The sequence below is a fragment of the Cibotium barometz genome, chromosome 22 (assembly GCF_041138505.1).
Source record: "Cibotium barometz isolate CiBa-2024 chromosome 22, ASM4113850v1, whole genome shotgun sequence".
NCBI classification, from domain to species: domain Eukaryota; kingdom Viridiplantae; phylum Streptophyta; class Polypodiopsida; order Cyatheales; family Cibotiaceae; genus Cibotium; species Cibotium barometz.
In genome coordinates, this window is record NC_141067.1 from 6,370,857 (window position 1) to 6,383,430 (window position 12,574).

The following is a 12,574-nucleotide window of genomic DNA, read 5'->3' on the forward strand; positions in this document are numbered from 1 at the left end:
GGACCATTGTTGTTGCCATTACGCCATTCTACCGCACTCTCCGCATGACCGACATGGAGGGAGCAACCTTGGGGCTTCTTATCCACTTCATGAGAGAGGCAAAGGCGGAGTTGCAAGCATGTACATTTCTCTCCCGCGAAGAGCTCGCGTATCTTTTGCAAATTGTCGACACAAGGTATGAGTTCATGAGGAGGCCCATTCATGGTTTGGCGGCTTTGTTGCATCACGCATACAAATCACCCGCTATCGCAGAGGATCCGGAGTTGCTTGCCGATAGAGATGCATTCTTGCCAAAGGTATTGCCATCCAACCTCCACATGAAGTTTTTACAAGAATTGATCTTGTATAATGATAAGAGGGGTGGGCCGGCATTTGCCAATCCAAATACATGGAAGAGGGAGTACCTTGTGAGGCCCCTCTTTTGGTGGGAAACTTATGGATATAGCCACCCCAATCTTCGAAAGGTGGCCCTAAGGTTGCTTGCTCAAGATTGTTCCTCCGGCGCATGTGAGAGGAATTGGAGTTCCTTCTCACTCATCCATACCAAGATACGCAACAAATTGAGCTCGAGACAATTAGAGCGACTAGTCTATTGTCGCTCTAATATGCGTATGTTGCAGGCAATGCAAACAATGGATGAAGCAAGATAAGTAAGTCTTCAATGTTCATCACTAAAGTGTAAAGTATACTGTATAATGTCATTATGTTAAGTTTAAACATGTTGCATCATGCATGTATAACATGTGTTTCTGACATATGTACATTGTAATGTATTATGTTACGTGTAGGTCAATGTAGATGAGTTCAAGCTATCAGGAAACACTCTCAAGAGTGTCAACAAAGAGGTGGACGAGGAGGAGGAGAGAATATATGCCGAGCTCTATAGAGAGCTAGAGGAGACGGATCGACGCATATCTCGTACTCGTCGTCGTCGGCGACCTACTACAACCAAGGATAGTGGCAAAGGAAAGGACAAAGGCAAGGAGAAAAGCAAGGGGAAGGACAAGAGCAAGGGAAAAGGTGCTTCCATGCGGCGTGGATCTAGTAGCGCTTCCGCAACTACCATGGACGAGGATGACCTTGTGCCTCCCATTGAGGGGCTTAGAGAGCCGGAGTATGATGATGAGGGTAACCTTCTTAGTGAGGGTGACTTCATTTTTGATTCAGAGACAGAGGAGGAGTATGCCTTAGAGGATTTCCTTGCATCAGATCATTCCTCTGATGAGGATATCTCCCCTTAGCCCACCTAGTACGTGGGTCCTCCCACTAGTCACTTCTTTTTGGTTCGAGTCTCGACTCACTAGGGTCTAGATATGTATTTTGGAAATTGGACCTCTATGGCATATGCTCTAGTCTCTCATTGTACTTTTTTTTGTTCTAAATTCAATGAGACTTGAAAGCTGGCACTTCTAAGTTTTTAAGGTTTGTGACTTGCCTACTCTTGAGTCTTCATACTTCCGAGTCACAACTTTGAACTCTCAACTTGTATTGCTCTAACTTGAGAGTCAAGACTTGAGTCTTGTGCCTTGTTTCAAGATTTAAATGCATGTGGATGATGTTTCAAATGACAATGCAAGTGGTTTTCAAGTTTTTACGTGTGTTTTTAGCATCTTAAAAAACACACACCGTATTTATCGTATCGTACGATATGAATTGTACCATAAGTACACCGTACCGTACGCGTACCGTACGCGTACCATATGACAACTATGTCTGATACCATGTCAAAGTCACGCAACAACAGCACGCACACCACCCTAGGGCACTGTGCAACATCGGTGGCTAGGCTCCCATCTCCTAGCCGTTGCTCCCCCCAAAAAACCGAGCCAGAGGAGATATCTATGACAAGGTGCCACCACACGCTATATATGGCTCTTTGACTTCCCATGCTCTTGCATATGGGATAATCCACCACAACTTCTAGTCATGCGATAATCCGAGAGTAGCTACAAGAATTGCCACCTCCAACACGTTTGGCCACTGCCCTTCGGTGTCAGAGACTTTCGAATGGCAACTATTTCTTCTGCCAAACTTGTCCAGAATCTAGTCGGCACAGGTTTATTTCTTGCCCGGTGGCTCGCCAAATATGGGAGTTCATCTCTTTAGTGTGGCAAATGGTGACTGGACACACTTCAGCGCGTTCGTGGTCTATTGCTTTGGCAAGTTTCTTCTTTGATCGATGCACATGTTATCACCAGGACGCAAGCTGACCCCTGGTTACATAGTATGAAAGTGGTCTAGTGGACTCCAAGACGTCTAAATATTTGGAAAGTACAAGCTTTGGGAATGGGAGATTATCTTGGAATACAAAGGACCACACTCCTAAAACTTAGGAGGGTTGCTATTTAGCCATCATTAGGGCAGCTTGTAACGGTGGTAGAGGCTATTGTGCAGCAAGAGAGCCTCCATTATGAAGAGAGAGGGCTCTAATTTATAGATTTGGGGCTCCCATTAGTGAAAATGGAAAGAGAAGGCTATGATGACAAGTGGAGAGCCACACAAAAGCTGAAGTGAGATGTGTGAGGCCACTTGTCTCACTTTGATCCACTTTCTAACAAGTGTTAGGCACTTGTCTCACTTTGGTCCACTTTCTTGCCACATGTCCCAATCTAAGAGATGGGTCCTTCCATAAACTTTATCTCTAAAATTATCCCAACTGGTAGACATTCTGTCATAGGCACTTTGCCAACTCTTGGTTTCTGCTCAACTCCAGATGTAACGACGCGAACAGAATTTCCATCGGAGTCGGGCCAAAAATAGCAACTCTCCTAAATTTTAGGAGTGTGGTCCTTTGTATTCCAGGATAATCCCCCATTCCCAAAGCTTGTACTTTCCAAATATTTAGATGTCTTGGAGTCCACCAGACCCCTTTCATACTGGGAAATGCCCTAGCTCGTGAGACAGAGGGTGGGCTCCAATGAGAAGGACGGGGCTGAAGAAATTGCTACGGGCAAAGATGGGGGCGAGGGAGGCGAAGGGGGCGGGTGGAGCAAAAGGTTGACGGGAAAGGCTCGCTGAGGGGGCTGTGGGGTCTATTGGCCTCACTGGATGCTGAGAGTCGGGGGAGGGCTCTGGCAGGGAATTGGTTGCCAAATCGGAGGGGCGGTAGGGGCCCGCTCGGTGAGACAGGAGGGGGCCCATCGCCGACCGAGCACGGGCCAACCGTCCGCCACTCTCCGGAAGCTATCTCATCCGCGGCCGGAACTTGGTGCTCCGCTGCCTGAGAATTTGCCGCTCTCCTTGCCCCTTGGTGAGGATCTGACTGCGGTACCGAGGGGGGGCCGCCGAAGGGGGGGGGGGGGGGACGCTGGTGGCGGTCTCCTGGACTGGTGTCGAGGGAAAGCTTTGGCTAGATGATCCATCTGCTTGCAAATGAAACATTGGCTTGGGAGGCCTGAATACTCCACTCGCTGAGGGGGGGGGGGGGGGGGGGGGGGGGGGGGGGGATGGGCTGGTGGCAGTCTCCTGGACTAGTGTCGAGGGCAAGCTTTGGCTAGATGACCCATCTGCTTGCAAATGAAACATTGGCGTGGGAGGCCTGAATACTCCACTCGATGAAGGATGGGGTTTCTCCGGAGGCACGGAATAGAAATAACGTGGGGCACTAAATCTGACGAGGCGATACGGATGTGGAGGGATGGAATCCCGTTTGCCCGTGCAAGGGCTGAGGCAGCTGTGGGGGGGGGATTCCATCACTCTCCAGATGGCACCACCAATCACTGGGAGAAGCGGAAGGTATTCCTTCTTCCTAAGGCCTAGGAAGCAAACTGTCACTAGGAAGCCCGACATGCTAGCCAGTGGGTCAGACGCAGGGTCGAAGCCGTGCTGCCACCTCGCAAAGAAGACCTGCGCCGTACGCAATGCAAGGGGCTCAGCTGCATGACTCGATTTGACGCCTCTGACGAGTCGAACTCCACTTGGTAGTAACCTCACCCCAAAGGGTGAATGTCTGTGATCTTTGTAGGCGCGCCAATGAGACTCGCCTGTAGAAGATCCCTAAGTTGTCCGCACGGGACGGCTACCAACAATTTTGCAAACCAGGGTGGAGGCCTCTAGTGCTGCAGCAGTCGTGGCGAGGACCTGGAGGTCTGCTTCGGAGAAAGATAAACAAGCGATGGTGGCCTTGGTCGGGGTTGACAGAGCGGCTGCCACGGAGTCCTCTTTAGGAACAGACCAGAAAAAGCCGAGGCTTGTTGAAACTGAAGAAACACCCCAAAGAACCTGCGGGAGGACGGAGAGGGAGGATAAAAGGAAGCAAGGAAAGAAAACAAGAAGGGGGAAAGGGGGGGGGCTGCAAGCGGGAGAGTGAAGGGGGAAGGGACAGGTACGGAGGAAAGAGGGGCGGGCCAGGCACTAGAGTGGGGGGGGCGGGAACAAAGAGGGCGGGGGCAGGCACAAAGAGGGGGGGCAGGCACAAAAAGGGGGAGTGGGGGCAGAGACTGACATAGAGGGGGGGAGGGCAGGGCAGCGGCGAAGAAAACAGGGGAGGGGGGGCATGCAGGTGCGCAGGCTGACGGGGGACAGAGAGGGAGGGGGCGCAACAGATGCGAAGGTGGGGGGGAAGGGGGGCGGCAGGTACGCAGCTGGAGGGGGGTGGGGAGCTCAGAGGTGCTCGCATGACTCGTTTTCCAAACGCTTGCTGTTTCTCTTGTATTTAACTTGTTCTTGTACATAATACAAAGCAATAGTTTAGGACTCTTGTGTGTGCTGTATGCGTGATTTCGCGGCACTCTTCTTTCTCTCTCTGGAAAACCCTAGCACATAGGCGCAAGTGTTCTACAACATTGTACACTGGTGCTTTATGCCTTTGTCCATTACAAAAACCTTAAATGCATTTGACATGTATGCCCCCCTTCTATTTAAATAGAGAGTTTGCACTTTGCAACCAGATTCATTTTCAGCCCTTGCTAGAATGAGATAACTCTTCACGCTCTATTTAAGAGACTCTAAGCATCAATGCACTACATATAGCTTTCTACTCTAAACTTGTTTAATTTCAGCATCAAGTCATAATCACGTATCATTAAGTAGCCAAGAGTAGCAATAGTCTTCACACCACCTCTTTCTTTTCCTCTTCCCACGTTTCTCTCTTTTCCTCTTTCTTTTCTTTTCATTTTCATAGTTACACCTCTAATTTCTACAAGATGTGCTATATTTAATTTTGCTGCCCGTATATGTGAATTTTGAAAGAGAATTATGGTTCGGAAACCTCATATTTGTTTTTTTGGACTGGAAACATCTCCTTAATTCCTGAAATGTTACATGGGACTGTTTATTAAGTAGGATGGGGCTTCATTCAGGATTTGTGCAGCTACATTGTACCTTTTCTTGTTTTCCTCTAACTAAATGGTCAGACATGGAGTATGCTTATATTAAAGGCTGGATCTTTGGGCTGTTTGTGCAGTTGTGTCACATGTGGTGAAGGAGCTCTTCAGTGTCCTGGCCACTTTGGGCACATTGCTCTTGCCTTACCTGTCTACAATCCTTTGGTATTCTCACCGCTTGTCAAGCTTCTCAAGAACGTTTGCTTGTTCTGCCATCGTTTCAAAATGAAAGAAAAGAAGGTGAGAAAATACTTAATCTTCATGGTTGGAGAGGATGCACATGTTTTTTGTGATTAAAATATCATAGTTGTTGGGGTTCAATTTTCTCCTTCTGGGCAGAGTGGTACAATAGCCACTTGTCGTGAGGGTTCATATGTTGTGTTTTCTGGGAATACCTTTTTCAGGTCCAAGGATATGCTGATCAGTTAGAGCTTCTTCACAAAGGGCAAGAGGTTGATGCTTTCATGCTTACCTTGAACACTGACAAGGAAAGTTCGCGTGAAAGTAATGTCAATACACATGTTGATTTCGAGAGAATAAATGAAGGGAACCCTGAAAGCAAGCTTTGGACTTCTGGAGTACTAAATGCAATCAAAGATTTGCTGAAGAAGTTTATGGAGGACATGCCCAAAAGCAAATGTGAGAACTGTAAGGCAAATGTTCCGACATTAAGGAGTGAAGGAGTTGGAAAAATTTTCCAGGTGGGTAGTTAATTATCTTAATTTTCTTTAATTTCAATCATCTGCATTTTATTTTTGATCCTTCATGCATCTGAAAACCTTTTTTTTATGGGAGGGGGGATCATATGCAGATGCCATTGCAAAAAAGCAAGCTGAGTTCAAATATTATGAGTGGTTATAGGCTTGATATGGCATCAATTACCAATGATGCATCTGTAAATGAAGAGAGCTCAGATGGACATGATCCTTCAGCAGGTAGTGACAAGTTGCCTTCAGCCGATGAAGATGCAGACAGAAACGTGACAGTGGTCAAGGGATTGGAAGTGACTGATACAGACCTATGCAGTCAACTACGATATCTTACAACCTTTGAGGTATTAGAGTACTCCTCAAGCTAACCAGACGTCGAGTTACTTTCCCTGCAAGTCACCAAATGGTCAAGTGAGCCTCAAACAATGGGATGCGGTAGTGTCGTGGTTTGTTAATTTTTATTTTTTTTAATGTTTTTGGTACATCTGTAAGGTGAAAGCGCATATAAATCGCTTGTGGGAAAAAGAGAAGCGAATTTGTTCCCTTATATGGGATGCTCAGAAATATTATGATGGAGTATGGAATAAAAAGTTCATGGGATCATCTGATTTTTTTCTAGAAGCTGTGCTGGTCCCTCCTAACAGATTCCGACCTCCCAACAAACTACAAGGCACAGTAAGTAATTCTTTTGACTTCTTTTTTTTCTTCCTCTGTTTTTGGGTGTGCAGTTAGCTTAAGCTTTTCTCAAGAACAGATTATTTGAGAGCCAATCTGTTTATGGGGATCAAAAGTAAAAGTTAGGAGATAACAAGTTAAAAGAGCTAATTGATAAATTGCATTTGCATACATTGCTACATTTTTGGCAAGCAAGCATTTTCAAGTCAGTTGTGGGTGCTGATGTGTGTGCATCATTTCTTTTAGACTTGCTCTATGGTACTATGCACATGGTTTTTACCCCCTTCTGAGGGTGCTGTCAAGTAGCTGGACTTTTCATTAGAACTTATAGCCATTGGCTACCCTTTGAGGGGCCTTCATTACTAATACATGGTTGATCCACCATCCTGAACTCCTGAGATGGGTGCTGGTGATGATTACATATGTTTCATAATTCTCAAAACTTGGCGTTGGCAAGGTCCCAATCCTGTTCACATTTTTGGTAGAAGGAGCCGTTGCCAACCCAACTTGCCAGCCAACTCTTTCCCATGATGTTGACAACAAAGTTGGAAAATGTTGGTTGTCAACCACATTTGTTAGAATGCCACCATCACATTAAGCTTTGCCAAACATAAATGTTCTTGCTAGTTATTAAAGAAGAGATCTTGAGCAGTACAGCTATGTCATTGCCATTGCGGTGCACCTTCTACCGAATTTTCCTCATGTTACTGTTAGAAGTCATCTCCTGTCTTTACCAGACACCAGGGCCTCTGTTGTGGGTGTGCCCACCCTTTGTAGGTGTTTTCTCATTTTTCCTCACTTCCCGTATTTTTTTCCCATTTTCCCTATTTTTACCAGGTGTGGAAGGCAGCTTTCTGCACCCTGGCTGATCCAGATACTGGCCGACTGCTGGTTAGGAGGTTCTGGATGCTGGCCGACTGCCCCGTCCGGTCCCCGACCTCTCATGCATGTTGGCCGACTGGTGGATGGAGCTGGTCATGGACATGTAGGCCCAGTCGGCTGCCTTTTCAACAGGCCGACCCCATGTATGGGGCCATATAAAATGGCCCCATGGCCCCCACACCATTGTATCTTGTTTTCATTTCGGGATCTTGTGTATAGAGAAGAGTTACATGCCTGTCTCTCTCCTTCTCTTGTGCTGTCTATTTTCTGCACTCTACTTGCTCTTGTGGTCTCAGATTTGGTTATCATCTCCGTTGCGTATTTTGACATGGTATCAGAGCCTTAGGCTCTTGAAAGATCTTGGGAGTTTTCTGAGCAAGAGGGGGATTGTTGCGTTGCTGATTGGTGGATTGTTAGGGACTGTTCGGGAAGAGAAGAAGCAAGAGGAAGGCGGGCTGAGTGCTGGACAGCCACTTGCAGGTTTAAAGTTTTTTTTCCCACCCACCCACCCACCCTTTTTTAGTTACATCCCCGCGATGGCAGGTTTGTTCGAGATGGCTGAGAAGCATGTGAAGATCCCAGCACTCCCCATGTTCCCGGTGGACTGTCAGTTGGACGGAAACAATTACGGCATTTGGAAGGTTATGATGGAGTCTGTGCTGGAGTCATATGACCTTGCTGATTTCATCGTTATCGGGGTTCCACGGCCGCGGAAGAAGAGGAAGGGGAGTTACAGTCAACGAGGAAGGACCGCGAGGCACAGGCACAGATGTGGGATCGTGTCAACGCCAGGGTCCGTTCATTTATCTTCCTCAACTGCACACCGCAAGTAATCAATCATGTAAAGCATACGACGTTGGCCAGAGGCATATGGCAGCACTTGGCTTCTCTTTATAACAAGGTATTGCCCATGAAGAGGATTTCCTTGGAAGTATAGATGCGGATTATGAACCCTGCAAAGTCGTCGACGATGCGGGAGCACAAGATATCATCAGAAGATATGGCCATTACTTTGCTGTCCCACTTGCCTGCAAAGTATTCCACTTTCTACTCTTCTTTGATTACTAGTGGCAGGCTCTGCACCATTACCTGGGAGGAGCTTGTGCCCATGGTCTTGGACCAGGAGGAACGATTCACGAATCCTTCTCACAGCGGAGGTTCGGAGGCCTTAACTAGCCAACGGTCGAAATGCCGGAATAACAACAAGGGCAAAGGGAAGGCTTCACCGGAGAAGTCTTCTGAAAAGAAGCCGGACACAGATCGAGAGAAACTGAAGACCGAGTGGTCCTGCAATGATTGTGGCGAGAAAGGCCACTATTGGAGGAAGTGTCCTAAGTGGACTGGGAAGAGTGCTGATTCTTCAGCCTCAGCTGCAAAGACTCCTGCATTTGTGCACTTAGAGATGATGGACTCAGATGCTTCATTGTCTTCAAGCGAGGAGGCAGTTGGCTTCACGGCAAAGGATACCCGGGAATGGATTCTTGACAGTGGTGCTTCTACACACATGACTCCGTCCCGAGACTTCTTTCTGGATCTGAAACGGTAGTCAGGTCGCATTTTCATTGGCGACAACTCCACCATTCCGATACACAGTGAGGGCCGGATGGAGATTATTTCCGACGGAAAGGGGGGCAAGCATGCCTCCCATGTTCTTTACGTCCTTGCTCTTGGTTTTCATCTTCTGTCAGTGCATGAAGTATGCAAGACTGGCTTTCGGGTGGAATTTGAGGAGCATTCAGTTGCTCTATGGGACCATGAGACTCGCCAGGTGTTGGGGAAGGCGGTGTGGAGAATGGTATCTACAAGCTCTCTGCGCTCTCCTCATTGACAGGTTCTCAGGTCGGAGATTTGTGGCACTTTCGTTATGGCCACTTAAATGTGGATGCACTGCAGTGAGCTTTTCGGGACCAGATGGTGGTTGGCTTGCCAGATGTTGGCCGCAGGCAAGGATTTTGTAGTTCTTGCATACGTGGTAAGCAGCACAGGGAATCCTTTCCGAAGCAGGCTTCCAGGCGGGCTTCAAAACCATTGGAGTTGATTCACACTGACTTGTGTGGACCTCAGCAGACAGCATCCTTGGGAGGATCTCTCTATTTCATGCTCCTTGTTGATGACTGTACCAGATTCACGTGGGTCTACTTTCTTTCACAGAAGGACCAAGCCTTTGCACCGTTCAAGGATTGGCACGTGATGGTGGGAAAAGAGTCTGGATTGCAGGTAAAGACTCTCAGGGCTGACAAAGGTGGTGAATTCTCCTCGAATGTTTTTCTTAGATTTTGTGCAGACCATGGCATCAAGAGGGAACTGGCCAATATAGGATCGCCTTCAGAGAATGGAGTGGTAGAATGCAAAAACAGGACTGTGGTGGAGATGGCGAGGACCATGCTGGAGCATCGTGATCTTCCTCGTCCACTTTGGGGAGAGGCTGTGGCAACGGCTGTCCATACCCTCAACCGGTCTCCAACGACTTCAGTACCTAATATGACTCCATTTGAGGCATACTTTGGCAGGAAACCTGATGTCTCCCACTTCCGTGTTTTTGGGAGTGATGCGTACGTACATATTCAGAAGAAGCAGAGGGGGAAGCTTGACTCCAAATCCTGCAAGCTTATATTTGTGGGGTATAATTCTCTTTCCAAGGGATACAGATTGCATGATCCAGAGAGGAATGAGATTGTTGTCAGCCGAGATGTGGTCTTTGATGAGCATGTTCCAGTATCCACTGTCGAGGAGCCGCCACTTCTTGGAGATCCAGAGGAGTCGGATGATGATTTCGAGATCATTGTTCCAGTTGATCAACCTCTGTCAGTACAGGAGGTTGAGCCCGCAGCTGGAGTAGAGCCCCCGCAACAGCAGGAGGCTCCACGATCTGTTCGAGTACCCAGGTGGTTGATGGACACCCTTCAGGAGTGAGGTGTCACGGAGCTACCCTCCGAGTGGATCACAGAGGACGGCCCTCGAAGATCGCACAGAGTCCGCGACAAAAGCAATACAGCGAAGCTTCTTCAGGTAAACTATGCTTTGATGTCTCGTATTATGCGGGACAAGGAGCCCACTTCCGTTAAGGAAGCCCTTTCACAGGATACTTGGAGGAAAGCCATGTAGGTGGAACTTGATGCCATCGAGAATAACAACACATGGGAGTTGGTACCGAGGCCATCGAAACGGTCAGTCATTGGTGTCAAATGGGTCTTTAAGACCAAATATGTGTCAGATGGGTCGCTGGACAAACACAAAGCTAGACTTGTGGCTAAAGGTTATGCTCAGCGGCCAGGCATCGACTACAAGGATACCTTTGCACCGACAGCAAGGATGACCACGATTCGGACCGTTCTTGCCCTTGCTTCTTCTCAATGGTGGCCTGTGTATCAAATGGATGTAAAATCTGCGTTCCTTAATGGTGACTTGCAGGAGGAGGTGTATGTTGAGCAGCCTCCAGGCTTTGTTGTTCCAGGATCAGAAGGGATGGTTTACAGGTTACGTAAGGCCTTGTATGGTCTTAAGCAAGCTCCCAGGGCTTGGAATCAGAAGATTGATTCCTTCTTTGTTCGGACTGGTTTTCAGAGATCGGTTGCAGATCCCAACCTGTATCTCTTTTGGGAACGCGGCATGGTTATTATTATCATCCTTTATGTGGATGATCTCATTTTCACCGGCGGTCATGTGCTCCGGCGTGAGGAAGGCTGCCTTGTCAAAAGAGTTTGAGATGACCGACCTAGGCTTACTCCACTTCTTTTTGGGATTGGAGATCTGGAAGACCCAGAGGGAGGTTTTTGTCTCTCAGCAGCGGTATGTTGATGAGTTGCTTGAGGCCTTTGGGATGGAGAACTGCAAGCCTATTACCTTGCCGATGGACCCAAATACAAAGTTATCTGTTAATGATCCTTGTGAGCCAGTTGATGCCTCGCAGTATTGGAAGTTGGTTGGTTCATTGATTTGGTTGCTGAACACCAGATTGGACTTGAGCTTCTCCGTGGGGCTGTTGAGCTCTTTTATGCAGACGCCATTGAAGTCTCATTGGGACGCAGGATTGCGGATCTTGCGGTATCTGCAGAGTACGAACGATCTAGGACTCTTTTACACAGGAGGGGATGGAGTCAGATTCCAAGGTTGGAGTGACTCAGACTGGGGAGGAGATCCAGACACGAGGAGATCTACTTCAGGTTATAGTTTTACCCTCGGCTCAGGAGCAGTTTCTTGGAGTAGTAAGAGGCAGCTAACTATTGCCCTATCTTCGACAGAGGCAGAGTACTGGGTTGCTTGTGGTGCTGCTTGCGAGGTTGTGTGGCTGCGGAGGTTGCTAGGCGAGATTTGGTTTCCACAGAAGGAGCCCACAGTCATCGAGTGTGATAACCAGAGTTGTATAGCTATTGCTCGGAATCTGGTCTTCCATGCCCGGACCAAGCACATAGAGATACAGTATCACTTTGTACGTGAGAAGATCTTGGTTGGTGACATCTTGCTACTTTATTGTTCGACGGAGGACAATGCGGCGGACCTCTTCACGAAGTCTCTACCTCGGCTACGCTCAGGCGGCACTCCAGCTCCCTAGGGTTGATTTCACAGCCAGGAGCTGAGAGGGGGTGTTAGAAGTCATCTCCTGTCTTTATCAGACACCAGGGCCTTTGTTGTGGGTGTGCCTGCTTGATTTCACAGCTAGGAGCTGAGAGGGGGTGTTAGAAGTCATCTCCTGTCTTTATCAGACACCAGGGCCTCTGTTGTGGGTGTGCCTGCCCTTTGTAGGTGTTTTCTCATTTTTCCTCACTCCCCGTATTTTTTCCCCATTTTTCTCTATTTTTACCAGGTATGGGAGGCAGCTTTCTGCACCCTGGCTGATCTAGATACTGGCCGACTTGGGACGCAGGATTGCGGATCTTGCGGTATCTGCAGAGTACGAACGATCTAGGACTCTTTTACACAGGAGGGGATGGAGTCAGATTCCAAGGTTGGAGTGACTCAGACTGGGGAGGAGATCCAGACACG

The 12,574-nt window shown here is 48.0% G+C and overlaps 1 protein-coding gene across 2 annotated transcripts in view; it reads left to right on the top strand.

Annotated features, from left to right (window-relative positions):
- NRPA1 (nuclear RNA polymerase A1) overlaps positions 1-12,574 on the top strand; it is a 102,592-nt gene that overhangs the window by 16,940 nt on the left and 73,078 nt on the right. For both annotated transcript variants that reach the window (XM_086816325.1, XM_086816326.1), the window contains exons 3-6: positions 5,405-5,564; positions 5,729-6,025; positions 6,136-6,378; positions 6,527-6,709. In XM_086816325.1, coding sequence (XP_086672451.1) covers positions 5,405-5,564; positions 5,729-6,025; positions 6,136-6,378; positions 6,527-6,709 — 883 coding nt within the window. The remainder of the gene's footprint in view (positions 1-5,404; positions 5,565-5,728; positions 6,026-6,135; positions 6,379-6,526; positions 6,710-12,574) is intronic.